The sequence below is a fragment of the Chiloscyllium plagiosum genome, chromosome 23, assembly GCF_004010195.1.
Source record: "Chiloscyllium plagiosum isolate BGI_BamShark_2017 chromosome 23, ASM401019v2, whole genome shotgun sequence".
Classification (NCBI taxonomy): Eukaryota; Metazoa; Chordata; class Chondrichthyes; order Orectolobiformes; family Hemiscylliidae; genus Chiloscyllium; species Chiloscyllium plagiosum.
In genome coordinates, this window is record NC_057732.1 from 57,667,864 (window position 1) to 57,685,508 (window position 17,645).

Sequence of the window (17,645 nt, forward strand, 5' to 3'; positions counted from 1 at the left end):
CCACACTCACCTATTGTACTCTATGCTACTTTCTCCCCACCCCCACCCTCCTCTAGCTTATCTCTCCACGCATCAGGCTCACTGCCTTTATTCCTGATGAAGGGCCTTTGCCCAAAACATCGATTTCGAAGCTCCTTGGATGCTGCCTGAACTGCTGTGCTCTTCCAGTACCACTAATCCAGAATCTGGTTTCCAGCATCTGCAGTCATTGTTTTTACCTCACTATCTAGGACAAAGCAGCCCACTTAATGGGCACCATATCCACTCCCTCTACTGCCAATGCTTATTGGCAGCAGTGTGTACTATCCACAAGATGCATTACATCATTAACAATCCTCAGGCAGAAACTTCCAAACCAACTACTACTTCCGTTAGAAGGACAAAGGCAGCAGATACATGGGAACACCGTCACCTGCAAGTTGCCCTCCAAGCCATTCATTATGGAAATATATCTCTGTTCCTTCACTGAAAAGGTCAAAATCCTGGATTTCCCTCCCTAACAGCATTGTAGGTCAACCGACAGCACCTCAACTGCAGGGGTTCCAAAAGGCAACTCACTGCCATCTTATCAAGGTGGAACCTTCTCAACGGCACCCTAGGACAGGCAATAAATGCTGGCCAGCCAGTGATAGCCCTAAAGAATCAATTTAAATAAGTCTTTGACTGTCCCAAAATCAACTGAGCTTCAAACAATGTATGGGACATTGAGGGTGAAACAAATTCACGTACTGAGTCCAAATGAAATAGGCCAATTAGTCTTACTTCTGCCATGTGCAAATCGTCAGAATCAATCTTGAAAGATCAGATAAACTATCACTTAGAAAGACATGGACTAGTCAGGAATAGTCAGCATATCTTTGTTAAGGGAAGGTCATGTCTTTCAAATTTGATTGAATTCTTTGAAGAAGTGACAAGGATTGATGATGGTATTGCAGTTGATGTTGTTTACATAGATTTTAGTAAGGCATTTGACAAAGTCCCATGTGGCAGACTGGTCAAAAGTATAAAAGCCTATGGGATACAGGGTAATGTGTTGAATTGGATTCAAAGTTGGCTTAGTAATAGGAAACAAAAGGTAATGGTCAATGGCTGTCCTTGCAAATGGAAAGCTGTCCCACAGTGGTGTTGGGGGGTGCCTGCTGTTTGTTCTATACATTAACAATTTGGACTTGAATGTGGGGTGTACAATTGGGAAATTTATGAACAACACAAGAATTGGCCATGTCGTGAATAGTGTAGAGAATAGCTGTAATCTCCAAAATGAAATAGATGTATTGATCAAGTGGGCAGGAAAATGGCAGATAGAGTTCAGCTCTGAAAAGTGTGAGGTAATGCATTTAGGGAGGTCAAGCAGTAAAAGAGAATACACAATATACTGAGAGGAATAGGTGAAGTGACGTTTCTTGGTTTGCAAGTGCACAGGTCTCTGAAGGTAGCAAGACAAATAGATAAGGTTGTAAAGAAGGCATATAGAATGCTGGCCTTCATTGACAGAGGCATAGAATACAAAAATAGGGATATAATTATGAAATGGCAGAAGCCACTAGTGAGGCCACAACTGGAGTATTTATGTGTAGTTCTGGTCACCACATTACAGGAAGGACGTAACTCCTGTGGAGAGAGTGCAGAGAAGATTTACTTTAGGTTTTCCTAGAAACAGAGAGGGCTGAAGGGTATATGAAACTGTGAGTGGTAGAGATAGGAGGAACCTGTTACCCTTGGCAAAACCAAAGGGCATCGATTAAATGACATGGCAGAGGGGACAAACTGGGTATCTTGGACGTGGTGGGTATCTGGAATTTGTTGTCTGAATTGGTGGTTGAGGCAGAGACCCTAAACTCTATCAAGAAGTACCTGAATCTGCATTTAAGTGCAATAAACTGCAGGGCAATGGGTTGAATGCAGGAATGTGGAATTAGAAAGGGCATCAAAGTAAGTTTGGGTTCTTATGGACAAGTTGGGCCAAATTACCCCTTCTGTGTTTTAACATTTCTCTGATTTCTGAGATCAAATATGATTTGGCCAGAGTGAACTAGGAGCAGATACCTTTAGGTAAATCTGTGTCAGAGCAGTGGGATGTGTTCAAAGGGAAATATGGAGAGTACAGAACCAACATGTTCCAATAAAGATAAAGGGTGGGATCATCAAATCCTGTGAACCCCGGATGTCGAGGGATACACAGGATTGAAAAAGAGAAAAGGGGAGGCTTAGAGCAATACCAAGGGCTCAAAACAGCAGAAACCCAAAAGGAGTACAGAATATCCAAAGGGAAACCTGTAAAGGAAATTAGGAGAGCCTAAAGGGAGCATGGCAGGTAAAATAAAGGAAAATTCGAAGCTATTTTATAAGGCTTTTAAGAGTGAAATCATAACTAGGGAAACATGAAAGGCCACAGTGGTTATTTGCGTCTGGAGCCAGTGAACATAGGTAAGGTTCGAAGTGAATAATTTGTGATGGTGTTCACTCGTGAGAGGGATGATGTGGGTACAGAAATTAGGGAGGACTGTGATGTACATAAAGAAATTAGCATAGACAGAGAGAGATGGTTCTGAGTGAACTGACAGGCTTAAAAATAGATTAATGTCCTGGGCCAGACAAAATGTATCCCAGGCAAGGGAGGAAATAGTAGGGATGCTCGCAATAAATTTCAATTCGAGGTGCCAGAGGACTGGATGACAGACAATGTGGTACAGTAATTCATGAAGGGAGTGAGGGATAAACCGGAAAACCACAGGCCTATCAGTCTAACCTCAGCAGTGGGGAAACTGTTGGAAACAATTCTGAGGGACAACGTTAATCTGCACTTGGAGAGGTTGCGATTAATCAAGAACAGTCAGTATTGTTTTGTTAAGGGGACATCATGTCTGACCACATTGATTGAATTTTCTTGAAGAGGTGACTAGGTGTGTAGAAGATGGTAATGAATTCAACATAGTCAACTTGTATTTCAGCAAGACTTTTGATAAGTTTCACATGTGTGTCTGATAGCAAAGGTAAGACCATGGGATCCAAGGAAATTTAGCTAATTCTTAATTGGCTGAGTGGCAGGAAATAAAGGGTAATGGTTGAGGGATGTTCTTAAGATTGGAAATCTGTGTCCAGTGGGGTTCCAAAGAGCAGCATCCTCATGACCTGTTCCACCTGTCAATCTTCCTTCCCACCTATCCACTCCACCCTCCTCTCTGACCTATCACCTTTACCCCCACCTCCATCCACCTAATGCACTCTTACCTCCTTTCTCCTCAGCCCCACCCCCTTCCCACTTTATCTCTCCACCCCCAAGGCTCCCAGCCCCATTCCTGATGAAGGGCTCCGGCCCAAAATGTCGATTCTCCTGCTCCTGCTTTTCCAGCAACATACTCTCGACTCTGATCTCCAGACCCCACTTTTTCCAAAGGGAACAGCGTTAGACATTCTTATTGTCTAAGAATGTAGAACGTTGATCAATTCGTGAATGACATGAAAATTAATGAGTTGGTAAATAGTGAGGATAGCCTTAGATTACAAGGACGTAGACTAACTAGGCAGATCGGGTGATCAGTGACAAACAGAATTCAATTCATATAAGTGTGAGGTGATACACACCAGCAGGACATACAAGGAAAGGGAATACATGATGAATGAAAGGACCCTGGGAAGCATGAAGGATCAGAAGAGCTTTGAGAGTGCATGTCCACTGGTATCTTAAGGTAACAGGATAAGTAGATAAACCAGTTAAGAAGGCATGTGGTATAGTTGCCTTTATTAGTTGAGGCACAGAGTTTAAGAGCAGGGAAGCTATGCTGGAACTGTATAAAAAATGTGGTTAGGCCACAACAAGAACATTGTGTGCATTTCTACAATCCACATTATAGGAGAGATGTGATTATACTAGAGAGGGTGCAGAGATTGACTAGGATGTTGCCTGGGCTAGTGAATTATAGTTATAGAGAGAGATTAGATTGGGATTGTTTTTCTTAGAGCACGAGAGACTGAGGACATGATTGAGATGCATAAAACTATGGAGGCATAGACAGGTTAAACAGGTAGAAACTTTTCCTGTTGATGGAGGGATCAATAACAAGGGGGCATAGATTTTAGATAAGGGGCAGGAGGTTTGGAGGGGGTGTGAGGAAAAATGTTTGCATTCAAAGCATGGTGGAAATCTGGAACTCATTGCCTGTAAGGATGGTAGAAGCAGAAGTCTCATAATGTTTAAGAAGTATTTAGATGTGCAATTACAATGCCAAGGCATACAAAGCTCTGAGCCAAGTACTAGAAATTGGAATTAGAATAATTTGGTGGTTCTTTTGATTGCAGCAGACTTCATGGGTCAAAAGGCCTTTTTCTGTGTTCTGGGCCTCTATGACCCTGGAAAATAACCAGTTTCTTCTCCAGCCAGGTGAGGTCGATACACTGTTGAAATCTCAAGCTCCTGCACTAACGATTCAGCAGTTCCAGAAAGTAATTAAACAACATTTCTACACAAACCTCTACAAGAGATTAAACAAAGAGAACAATGGAGTATGTTCAGTGCCGGATCCAATGCAGGGTGAGTTTCCATGGCCTTTATATAATCATTGTGTCAGATTTCACTAATCAAAACAATGCTTTCTATACATGCAACGGATGTTACAAATTGCATGAGAAGACCTTAAGAAATAGGAACAGGAGTAAACTGTTCAGGCCCTTGTGCCTGGTCCACCACTCAACAGGATCATGGCTGATCCAACATTCCTCATATCTACTTTGCTCCCCTTTTCCCATAATTAGTGAATCTCCAAATGATCAAAGACTATCTCAGACTTAAACATACACAAGGACTCTGCCCCCACAGTTCTCTGGCAAAGAATTCCAAAGACTCACAATCCTCTGTGAGAAGAATTTCCTTCTCATCTCAATCTCAAATTGGCGCTCCTTTATTCTGAGACTGGACAGTGCATTGATTATAGGTGTTGGTTCAGAAAAGATTTACAAGGATCTGGATGTAAGTTTGCTCGCTGAGCTGGAAGGTTTGGTTTCAGACGTTTTGTAACCAATACTAGGTAACATCATCAGTGAGTTTCTGGATGAAGCACTGGTGGTATGGCCCACTTTTTATTTATGTGTTTAGGTTTCTTTGGATTGGTGATGGCATTTCCTGTTTTTTTCTCAGGGGATGGTAAACAGGATCCAAGTCAATGTGTTTGTTGATAGAGTTCCGGTTGGAATGCCATGCTTCTAGGAATTCTCGCGCATGACTCTATTTGGCTTGTCCTAGATTGGATGTGTTGTCCCAAATGAAGTGGTGTCCTTCCTCATCTGTATGTAAAGATACTAGTGAGAGTGAGTCATGTCTTTTTGCAGCTAGTTTGATGTTTATGTATCCTGGTGGCTAGTTTTCTGCTGTTTGTCCAATGTAGTGTTTGTTACAGTTCTTGCAAGGTATTTTGTAAATGACATTAGTTTTGCTTGTTGTCTCTATAGGGTCTTTTATGTTCATTAGCTGCTGTTTTAGTGGGTTTGTGGGCTACCATGATGCCAAGAGGTCTGAATAGTCTGGTAGTCATTTCCAAAATGTCCTTGATATAGGGGAGAGCGGCTAGGGTTTCTGGGCATGTTTTGTCTGCCTGTTAGGTTTCTTGCTAAGAAATCGGCGAATTCTCTTCAGAAATCTGGAGAAATAAGTAAGACCAACCTCCAAAAAATGAAACCAGATGGATCCAACACACCATGCTTCTACGGATTACCCAAAATTCACAAATCTCTAGTCTCGTGACCTGGAACACCAACTTACAGATTAGCGAAGGAGCTACACCAAAGACCAAAAGACTTAGTACAAGACCCATGCCACTCCATCCACTCCAACCAAGAATTCTTGAAGATCATCAAAAACACCAAGATAGAAGAGGATGAAATAATGGTCTCCTTTGACGTAATAGCCCTGTTCACATCCATTAACATCAACCTGGCCAAGGAAACACTGACTACACTATTAGAAGAACCAAAGTACATACACAAAACACCACCAATTTCATCAGCAAGGACAATACCGTCAAAGTAGTGAACCTATGCCTTACCACCCACTTCACCTTCAACAACAAAACCTACAGAGAAACCAACGGAACACCAATGGGATCTCCAATATCAGGGTTCTTAGCAGAGGCAGTAAGGCAGAGACTCGAACAAGCAGCTCTGTCTGCTACATGAATGACACCTTTGTCATCATTAAACGAAACAAATTAGAGGAAACCTTCAAGGCCATCAATAATACCCTTACTGGCATAAAATTCACAAAAGAGGAGGAAAACAACAACAAACTGCCAATGCTAGATGTTGCAGTAGAGCGAACAGCCAATGGGGAACCTCAAACCAGAATCTACCGGAAAACAGCACATACGGACCAAATATTGAACTACAGAAGCAATCATGCCAACATCCAAAAACAAAGCTGCATTTGAACATTATTTCAATGAGCCACCACACATTGCAGCACAGAGGAACTACAAAGAGCAGAGGAAAATAATCACCTATACAGTGTATTCAAAAAGAACAGGTACCCAATGAACACAGTCCGCAGATTTCTCAGGAACAAACCCAAGCATGTGAACAAAACATGTCCAGAAACCCTAGCCACTCTCCCCTACATCAAACACATCTCAGAAATGACTGCCAGACTGCTAAGACCTCTTGGCATTATGGTACCCCATAAACCCAACGACACACTAAAACAGCAGCTAATGAACTTGCAGGAGCCTATACAGACAACAAGCAAAACTAATGTCATTTACAAAATACCTTGTAACAAACACTACAGTGGATAAACAGGCAGAAAATAAGCCACAAGGATACATGAACATCAACTAGCCGCAAAAAGACATGACCCACTCTCACTACTATCTTTACATACAGATGAGGAAGGACACCACTTCAACTGGGACAACACATCCAATCTAGGACAAGCCAAACAGAGACACACGCGAGAATTCCTAGAAGCATGGCATTCCAACCGGAACTCTATCAACAAACACATTGACTTGGATCCTATTTACCACCCCTGGGAAAAAGAACAGGAAATGATGTCACCTCAGGAAATGACATCACCGATACAAGGAAACCTAAACATAAATAAAAAGTGGGCCATACCACCGGAGGTTCACTGATGATGTTACGTAGTATGGTGACAAAATGTCTGAAACCGAACCTTCCAGCTCAGTGAACAAACCTACATGCAGAACCTCAACCTGAGCTGCAAATCTCAAAACTCATTTACAAGGATATGGCCAGGTTTGGAGGTTTTGAGTTATAGGGAGAGGCTGAATAGACTGGGGCTATTTTCCTGAAGCATCAAACACTGGAGGGTGACCTTATAGAGATTTATAAAATCATGAGGGCCATTAATAGAGTGAATAGTAAAGGTCTTTTCCCCAGGGTAGGGTAGTCCAAAACGAGAGGGCATAGGTTTCAGGTGAGAAGGGAAAGATTTAAAAGGGAGCTAAGGGGCAACTTTTCCACACAGAAGGTGGTGCGTTTATAGAATATCCTGCCTGAACAAGTACTGGAGGCTGGTACAATTGCAACATTTAAAAGGCCTCTGGAAGGGTTTATGAATAGGAAGGGTTTAGAAGAAAATGGGCCAAATGCTGGTAAATGGGACGAGATTAACTTAGGATATCTGGTCAACATGGATGAATTGGGTCTTAGAAACAGAAGATAGGAGCAGGAGGAGCAAATTCGGCCCTTTGAGCCTGCTCTGCCATTCATCACGATCATGACTGATTGTCCAACTCAGTAGCTGATTTTTATAGAACAGAGAACATTACAGCGCAGTACAGGCCCTTCGGCTCTCAATGTTGCGCCGCCCTGTCATACTAATCTGAAGCCCATCTCACCTACACTACTCCATGTACGTCCATATGCCTGTCCAATGACGACTTATATGCACTTAAACTTGGCAAATCTACTACCGTTGCAGGCAAAGCATTCCATATCCTTACTACTCTCTGAGTAAAGAAACTATCTCTGACATTTGTCTTATACCTATCTCCCCTCACTTTAAAGTTGTGTTCCCTCGTGTTTGCCGTTCCCATACTTGGAAAAAGGCTCTCCCTGTCCACCCTATCTAACCCTCTGATTTTCCCCGTAACTTTCCATTCCAATCGCCCTAAATGCTATATCTAGCCGCCTCTTGAATACATTCAATGTTTTGGCATCAACTACTTCCTGTGGTAATGAATTCCACAGGCTCACCATTCGTTGGGTGAAGAAATGTCTCCACATCTCCATCCTAAATGGTCTACCCCGAATCCTCAGACTATGATCCCTGGTTCTGCATGCAACCACCATTGAGAACATCCTCCCTGCATCTACCCTGTCTAGTAGTATTAGAATTTTATAAGTCTCTATGAGATCTCCCCTCACTCATCTGAACTCCAGCGAAAATATTTCCTAGTCCATCTCTCCTCATACAGGTATTCCTGATGAAGGGCTTTTGACCGAAACGTCGATTTTACTACTCCTCGGATGCTGCCTGAACTGCTGTGCTTTTCCAGCACCACTCTAATCTAGACTCTGGTTTCCAGCATCTGCAGTCATTGTTTTTACCTATCTCTCCTCATATGTCAGTCCCGCCATCCCTGAAATCAGCTTGGCAAACCTTTGCTGCACTACCACAAGATCAAGAGCATCCTTCCTCAGAAAAGGAGAACAAATTGCACACAATATTCTAGGTATAGCCTCATCAAGGCCCTGTATGACTGCAGCAACACATCCCTGATCCTGTTCTGAAAACCTCTCACAATGAAGGCCAACATACCATTTGCCTTCTTTACCACCTGCTGCCCATTCTTTCCCACCTTCAGTGACTGGTGCACAAGGATTCTCTGGGAAGCTAGAGAGGAGATATCACAGCGTTTGGCTTTGATATTTGAGTCATCATTGTCTACAGGTTTAGTACCAGAGGACTGGAGGATTGCAAATGTTGTGCCCTTGTTCAAGAAGGGCAGTAGAGATGACCCAGGTAATTATAGACCAGTGAGCCTTACTTCTGTTGTAGGAAAGGTTTTGGAAAGGATTATAAGAGATAAGATTTATAATCATCTAGCAAGCAACAATTTGATTTCAGATAGTCAACATAGTTTCATAAAGGGCAGGTTGTGTCTCACAAACCTCTGAGTTTTTTGAGAAGGTGACCAAGTATGTAGATGAGGGTGGGGCAGTTGATGTGGTATACATGGACTTCAGTAAAGCCTTTGATAAGGTTCCACATGGTAGGCTGTTGGAGAAAATGCAGAGGCATGGCATTGAGGGTGATTTAGCAGTTTGGATTGGAAACTGGCTTTCTGTAGGAAGGCAGTGAGTGGTGGTTGATGGAAAATATTCAGCCTGGAGTCCAGTTACTAGTGGTGTGCCACAAGGATCTGTTTTGGGACCACTGCTGTTTGCGTCTAAGACCTATGCTTGCGTCTAAGTCATTTTTATAAATGACTTAGACGCAAGCATAGGTGGATGAATTAGTAAATTTGCAGACGACATTAAAGTCGTTGGAATAGTGGACAGTGTGGAAGAATGTTACAGGTTGCAGGGAGACTTGGATAAACTGCAGAATTGGGCTGAGAGGTGGCAAATGGAGTTCAATGCAGCTAAATGTGAAGTGATGCACTTTGGGAAGAATAACAATAAGGCAGAATACTGGGTCAATGGAAAGATTCTTGGTAGTGTAGATGTGCAGAGGGATCTTGGTGTCCATGTACATAGATCCCTGAAAGTTGCCACCCAGGTTGATAGTGCTGTTAAGAAGGCTTACAGTGTGTTAGGTTTAATTGGTAGAGGGATTAAGTTCCGGGGTCGCAATATCATGCTGCGACTATACAAAAGGCTAGTGCGGCCACACTTGGAATATTGTGTACAGTTCTGGTCGCCATATTTTGGGAAGGATGTGGAAGCATTGAAAAAGGTGCAGAGGAGATTTACCAGGATGTTGCCTGGTCTGGAGCGAAGGTCTTATGAGGAAAGGCTGAGAGACTTGGGTCTGTTCTCATTGGAAAGAAGAAGGTTAAGAGGGGATTTGGTAAAGACATACAAGATGATCAGAGGATTAGATAGGATGGATAGTGAAAATCTTTTTCCTAGGATAATGGCATCAGCTTGTACGAGGGGGCATAGCTACAAATTGAGGGGTGATAGATTTAAGACAGATGTCAGAGGCAGGTTCTTTACGCAGAGAGTGGTAAGGGCATGAAAAGCCCTACCTGCTAATGTAGTCAACTCAGCCACATTAGGGAGATTTAAACAATCCTTAGATAAGTACATGGACGACGATGGGATAGTGTAGGGGGATGAGCTGAGAATAGTTCACAGGTCGGCGCAACATCGAGGGCCAAAGAATGTGTTCTGCGCTGTATTGTTCTATGTTTTATGACACCCAGGTCCGGCCACACACTCCCCTCTCCCAATTTACAGCCATTCAGGTAGTAATCTGCCTTCTTGTTTTTGCTTCCAAAGTGAATAACCTCACATTTATCCAAATTATACTGCATCTGCAATTGATTTGCCCACTCACCCAACCTGTCCAGATCATGCTGAATGATCTCTGTATCATTGTCACAATTCACCCTTCCACTCAACTTGCAAACTTTGAGGTATTACATTTTGTTACCTCGTCCAAACATTAATACACAGTGTGATCTTACCAGCACCTTGTACAATGACAATAAGAATTCCCTACTCTTATACTGTAACCCCCTTGAAATAAGAACCAACATTCCGTTATCAATCCTGATTACCTACTTCATCTATGTGCTAACCTCCTGTGTTTTGTGCACAAGTATCCCCAAGTCCCTTTGTGTTGCAGCTTTCTGCAGTTTTTCTCAATTTAAATAATATTCTGTTCTTTTGTTCTCTCTTCCAAAATTAATAAGTTGCATTTTCTGACATTATTCTCCAGCAACTTATTGCCCACTTGCTCAATATATAAATATCCCTCTGTAAATTGTTTGTATAGCTCTCACAACCTGCCTTTCTACCTATTTTTGTGCTGTCTGCAAATTTGACTACAGTACATTCATTTCCTTGATCCAAGTTATTAACATATATTGTAAGCAGTCCCAACAATGATCCTTGTGGAACCCCACTGGTCACAAGTTGCCAACCTGAAAAAAATCCTTTATCCTTACTCGCTAAATCCTGCTCGTAAGTCAATTCTCTATCCATTCCAATATGCTACTTCTAATACGTACCTTGTCCAAATACAACATATCTACTAGTTCCCTTTTATTCGCTCAAGTTGAGATTTCCTTGAAAAACTCTATTAAATTAGTCAGACACGATTTCTCTTTCATGAAGCAATGCTAACTCTACTTGATTAGGTTTGAATTTTTAAATTATATATTATTATTTCCTTAATAATGGATTCCAAGATATTTCCAACATGGATGTTAGGCTAATCGACCTATAGCTACCCATTTTTGCTTCACTCCATTTTTGAATGGGAGTGTCACATTAGTGTCACAATCCTCTGACACTTTTCCAGAATGCAATGATTTTTGGAAACTTACAATCAATGCATCCATAATCTCTGTAGTTACCTTTTTTAGGATCCTAGGATCCTTGTAAGCCATCAGGACTGGGGACTTATATGCCTTTAGCCCCATTAGTTTGTATAATATTACTTCTTTAGCGACGGCTTATTGTTCCCTCTAGTGTTCTCAGATATCTATCCTTGACCAGCTCCTACTTTTCATCTATCTCTCACCCACAGGTGACATCATCTGAAAACAGTGCCAGTTTTTGCATGTGTGATACTTACACCCATCTTCACCACACCAGCACCTTTGTCAAACCCTCCATTATTGTGAAATTATCAGAAATCAGTATTGGATGAGCATAAAATTCCTCAAACTAAACATTGGGAAGACAGAATTCATTGCCTTCTGCCCCCAGTACATACTCCATTCCCTACCTCCCAGTTCATGACCTCTGAGGCTGTGCAGAATCCTAGAATCATTGTTGACCTGAAGATAAACGTCTAACTACACATCTGCATCTTTGTTTCCACCTCTGTAATATCAAGCAAATTCTTGTCTGTGTTATGGACAAGAGTGAGAAGTGAAATTAATTATTTTATGGTGTTCTTCTGTCCATAAGTAGACGTTTATTTTCTCATTTTGAAATAGCTAGTGATGTATTTCCTAAAGCTTTTGTTTCTGAAATCCAATTTTAAATTGACATGTGGCAAATTCCTTAGGGTGAAAACAAAGTAAGGTTTATTAATGCATTCAAAACCCAGAGGACAGTTATTACAACACACACACAATCACAGCAGTAATGTCCCTACCTTCATGGAATCATATCGTAGAGAAGAGGCTCCTTAGCCATTGAATTGTATTGCCAAAAGTATATTCCAGTCATAGTGGTTCCACTTTCCCATATTAGACCCATAGCTTTGAATGTGCATTCCAAGTGTTTATCCACAAACTTTTTAAAGATTGTGAGGTTTCCTATCTCAACTACATCCCCTATATTTCAGACATTCACTACCTTCTAGTGAAAATGTTTTTTCCTCAAATCCACTCCTGCCTTTCACTTTAAACTTGTATCTCCTTCTTATTGACCACTTGACTGTTTTACAGCTGTTTTCTGTTCACCCTGACAATGCCCTTTCTCATCTTATTAATCTCTATCATGAGCCTCTCAACCTTTTCTGCTGTAAAGAAAAATAACTCAAGCTGAAATATTCCCTCGCAGGCAACCTGCTTGTGAGACAACTTTGCACCCCCTCCAATGCAACCATATCCTTCCGACAGCGTGGTGACACAGTACTCCAACTGTGGCCGAAACATGTTCCTGCACAGCTCCAATGTGACCTTCCTGGTCTTGGGGTCTATGCCATGACTGATAACGGCAAGCATCCCATATGCCTTCTTAACTGCCCTATTAACATGCCCTGATACCTTTAGGGATCTGTGGACAAGATGTCTGTTCATCTGAATGTCCCAGTGTCTTGTCATTCAGTTAGTACTCCCTTGTCTTGTTCTTTCTTCCAAAGTGCATCACAACAAATTTATCAGGATTAAAAAAAAAATCATCTTCCACTGATTCTTAAAAAAACAATTATTCACTTGTGGGATGTGGGCATCATTGGCTTGCTAGTATTTGTTGCCTGTCCGTAGTTGCCCTTGAGAAGGTGGTGGTGAGCTGCCTTCTTGAACCCCTGCAGTCTGTGTGCTATAGGTTAATTCACAATGCCCTCAGGGAGGGAATTCCAGGGTTTTGACCCAGTGACGGTAAAGGAATGGCAAGATATTTCCAAATCAGGATGGTGAGTGGCTTGGAGGGGCACTTGCAGGTGGTCATGTTCGTGTATTTGCTGCCCTTATCCTTCTAGATAGAAGTGGTGTGGGTTTGGAAGGTCTTGTCTAACCAATCCTTTTATATCCTCCTGTAATCTTACACATTTCTCCTAACTGTCAACAATCCAGCCAATCTTCGTATCAACGGCAAATCTACTTATCATTCCTCCCATGTTTTCATCTAAATCATTTATAAATATCACAATCTATAAGGGACCAGCACAGATTCTTGTTGTACACCATTGGACACCAGCCTCCAGCCACACAAATAGCTTTCTACCACCACCCTGTGTCTCCTGTAACTAGCCAGTTTTGAATTCAATTTGCCAACTTACCCATGTGCTTTTACCTTCTTTATCAATTTCCCTGTGGGACCTTGTTAAAGGCCTTGCTGAAATCCATATAAGCTGCATGAGTTGCCCTGCACTCATCCAAATATTTGGTGACCTCCTTGAAAAATTCAACCAGATTTGTTAGGCATGATCTTCATCTGACAAAGCCATACTGACCGTCCCTGATCATGCCTTGTATCTCTCAATAGAGATGAATTTTCTCCTTCCTATTTTCTCCAATTGTTTCCCTACCACTAATGTTAGACTCATTGGTCTATAGTTCCCTCACCTATCTCTACCACTATTCTTGCAAAATGAGTCAGAGAGATGAACGGCACGGAAACAGACCCTTAGCCAAACAAATATCCCAGATAAATCTAGTCCTATTTGCCAGCATTTGGTCCATATCCCTCTAACCCTTCTTATTCATATACCCATCGAGATGCCTTTTAACTTTTGTAATTGTGTCAGCCTCCATCATTTCCTCAGGCAGCTCATTCTATACATGCACCACCCTCTGCATGAAAAAGTTATCCCCGAGGTTCCTTTTAAATAGAACCACATTAGCTGTCTTCCAGCCCTCTGGCTTTTCTCCTCTGGTCCAAGATGATTTAAAAATTTAGGTGCGGGTCCCTGTATTTCCCTACCTGCTCTCTGACAGCAGTCTGGGATATAGCTCATCTGGACCTGGAGATTTGTCCACTTTTAAATCTGCCAAATCTCTAATATCTCCTCACTTCTTATCTTGTTCTGCTCAAGGACTTCATAGTTGATCTTCTCGAATTCTGTACTTGCACCGCCACAACCCCTTCCACGTAAAGGTAGGCTAATTTAACACTCTACCAATGTCCTCTGGCTTCACACAGAGAGATTGACCCCTTTGTTCCTAAAGACCCTATCTTTTCCTTGATTATTCTCTTCCCCGCGATACAGTTGTAGATTGTGTTGGGATTCTCCCTAACCTTGCCTGCCAGCAGTTTCTAATGCACACTCTTTGTTTTCCTACTTGCTGTCTCGAGTTTCTCCCTGCATTTCCTATACTCCTCCAAGGTCATCTGGGCTTGTTGCTGCTACATTTCACCCTAAATAAAACATATTGGGTCTGTACTTACCCCAGTCACTTTTTGAATGCTTTCCACTGTTCTTTGCTGTAGCTTTACCGTCAAGTAGCTGGTCCCAGTCTATTTTAGCCAGATTTTTTAAAAATAAAATCTGCTTTACCCCAATTCAAAACTCTTTTTTTGTAGATCATCTTTCACCTTTTCCAAAACAAACTTAAACATAAAACATTGTGGTCATTATCACTAAAATGCTGCTTCACTGTCACCTCGAACAGCTATCTGGCTTCATTCTCCAGAATTAGAATTAGCATTGCATCTTCCTATGTAGGACCATCTGCATGCTGACATAAAAAAGCTCTCCTGTATACATTTCAAGAAATCAGTCTCCTCTAGACCCCTTATAGCATGATTATTCCAATTAATATCAGGGTAGTTGAAATTCCTTAATATATTTACCATACCACTATTTTGACATGCCTTTGTGAATTGACTGCATATGGAACATAGTCAAGATTAGAGTGGTGCTGGAAAAGCACAGCAGATCAGGTAGCATCTGAGGAGCAGGAAAATTGATGTTTTGGGCAAAAGCCCTTCATCAGGATCTCCAGCATCTGCAGTCCTCACTTTCCCCTGCATATGGAACATAGAACAGTACAGCACAGGAATAAGTCATTCTGCCAACAATGTTATGCCAAATATGACTCCAAATTAAACTAATTGCTTCTGCCTGTTCTTGGTCCATATCCCACATTGCATATTCATGTGCTTATCTAAAAGCCCCTTAAACACCTCATCATATCTGCCTCTACCACTATCCTGGCAGTGGATTCCACACTCCTACCATTCTGTGTAAAAAACTTGCCCCTCGCATCTCCTTTGAACTTTTCTACCTCACCTTAATTGCATGCCTCCTAGTATTAGACATTTCAACTCCAGAAAAAAGATTCTGATTGTCAACCCTACCCATGCATGTCATAATTTTATAGACTTCTATCAAGCTTCTCCTCAGCCTCTGCCACTCCAGAGAAAACAACCTGACTTTTTCTAGCCTCACCTTACCTTCTAATCCAGGCAGCATTCTAGTAAGTCTCTTCTGTACCCTCTCCAAAGACTCCACATCTTTCCTAATGTGGCCACCAGAATTGAATGCAATACTCTAAGTGTGGCCTTACCAAAGTTTTATAAAACTGCAACATGATATCCTGACTCATGTATTCAATTCCCTGATGAATGAAGAGGAGCATGCCATACACCCTCTTTACCACCCTATCCACTTGTGTAGCCACTTTCAGGGAGCTATGGACTGAACCCCACGATCCCTCTGTGCATCAAGGCTGTTCAGGGTCCTGCCATTAATTGCATACCTTTCCTTAACATTTGATCTCCCAAAATGCAACACCTCATATTTACTCGGATTAAACTCCATCTGCCATTTTTCTGCCCATATCTGCAACTGATCTATATCCTGCTATATCCTTTGACAACCTTCTACACTAACTACTATTCTACTGATACTTGTGTTGTCTGCAGACTTACTAACCCACCCATCTGCATTTTCATCCAAATAATTTATATTTATTACAAACAGCAGAGGTCCCAGTATAGATCAGAACACCACTAGTCACGGGCCTCCAGCCTGAAAAACACCCTTTACCACTACCCTTCTATGGGCAAGCCAATTATGAATCCAAGTGGTCAAGTCACTATGGATCCCATGCATCTTCTGGATGGGCCTACCATAAGAGACCATGTCAACAGCCTTACTTAAATATCTGCTCCTCAATTGCCCACTGACCACTTGAGGGCATGTAACATGCTCCTAACAGTGTGACTGCCCCCTTTTTTTTCTGAATTCTATCCACAAAGCTTCATTTGACAACTCTGACTCCCTCCATTTTGCACCCTCTCCTGTCCTGCCTGAATATCCTATACCCTGGAATGTTAAATTGTTAGACCTGTCCCTTCATCAACCATGTCTCTGTGATGGCAACAACATTGCAGCTCTATACATTATTTCATACCCTTAACTCATCTGCTTACCTCTAGTACACCTAGGATTAGAGGCCATCCAGCCTCGCTTTACTTCTCTGAGACAGCACATGGCTGAACTCACTCTGCTTTGATTCCTTTTGCAAGTTATGCTGTGTTGATATTAAACTAACACATTGCATCCCCTGATTCTACTAAACTAATTTAAACCCTTCCCAACAGAACGAGCAAACCAAACCATAAGGATGTTAGCCCATTCTGGTTCATGTGCAGATCATCCCACTTGTACAGATCCCACATTCCCCAGAAATGATTCCAGTGATTCAGAAATCAAAAACTTTCCCTCTTGCACCAACTTTTGAGTCACGCATTTAATCTGCCATATTCTCCTATTTGTGTACTCAGTATTATGTGGCACCAGGCATAATCCAGAATTGCAATCTTAGAGGTCCTGCTTTTTAACCTACTGCCTAGTTCTCTGAATTCATGATGCAAGACCTCATACCTCATTTTATATTGTTGGTACCAATGTATACCATGGTCTCTGTCTTAATACCCTCTGCCTTCAGGATACCCTGCAGCTACTCAGTGAAGTCATGCCTGCAGCTGCAGAAATACTTGTCTGTTCTCATAAGTAATGAATCCCCTATCGCTATCATTCCTGCCTTTGGGCAGAAGATCTGGGTTTAAATCCCATGTGCCCCAGAGGTGTGTCACAACATGTGAATCTTCAACAATGTTAGAACATAGAACATAGAACATAGAAGAATACAGCGCAGTACAGGCCCTTTGGCCCTCGATGTTGCGCCGATCCAAGCCCACCTAACCTATACTAACCCACTATCCTCCATATACCTATCCAATGCCCGCTTAAATGCCCATAAAGAGGGAGAGTCCACCACTGCTACTGGCAGGGCATTCCATGAACTTACGACTCGCTGAGTGAAGAACCTAAC

The 17,645-nt window shown here is 42.0% G+C and overlaps 1 protein-coding gene across 2 annotated transcripts in view; it reads left to right on the forward strand.

Moving 5' to 3' along the window:
- Positions 1-17,645, forward strand: part of LOC122561890 — a 255,316-nt gene that overhangs the window by 129,343 nt on the left and 108,328 nt on the right. For both annotated transcript variants that reach the window (XM_043714223.1, XM_043714224.1), the window contains exon 10: positions 4,378-4,531. In XM_043714223.1, the coding sequence (XP_043570158.1) occupies positions 4,378-4,531 (154 nt within the window). The remainder of the gene's footprint in view (positions 1-4,377; positions 4,532-17,645) is intronic.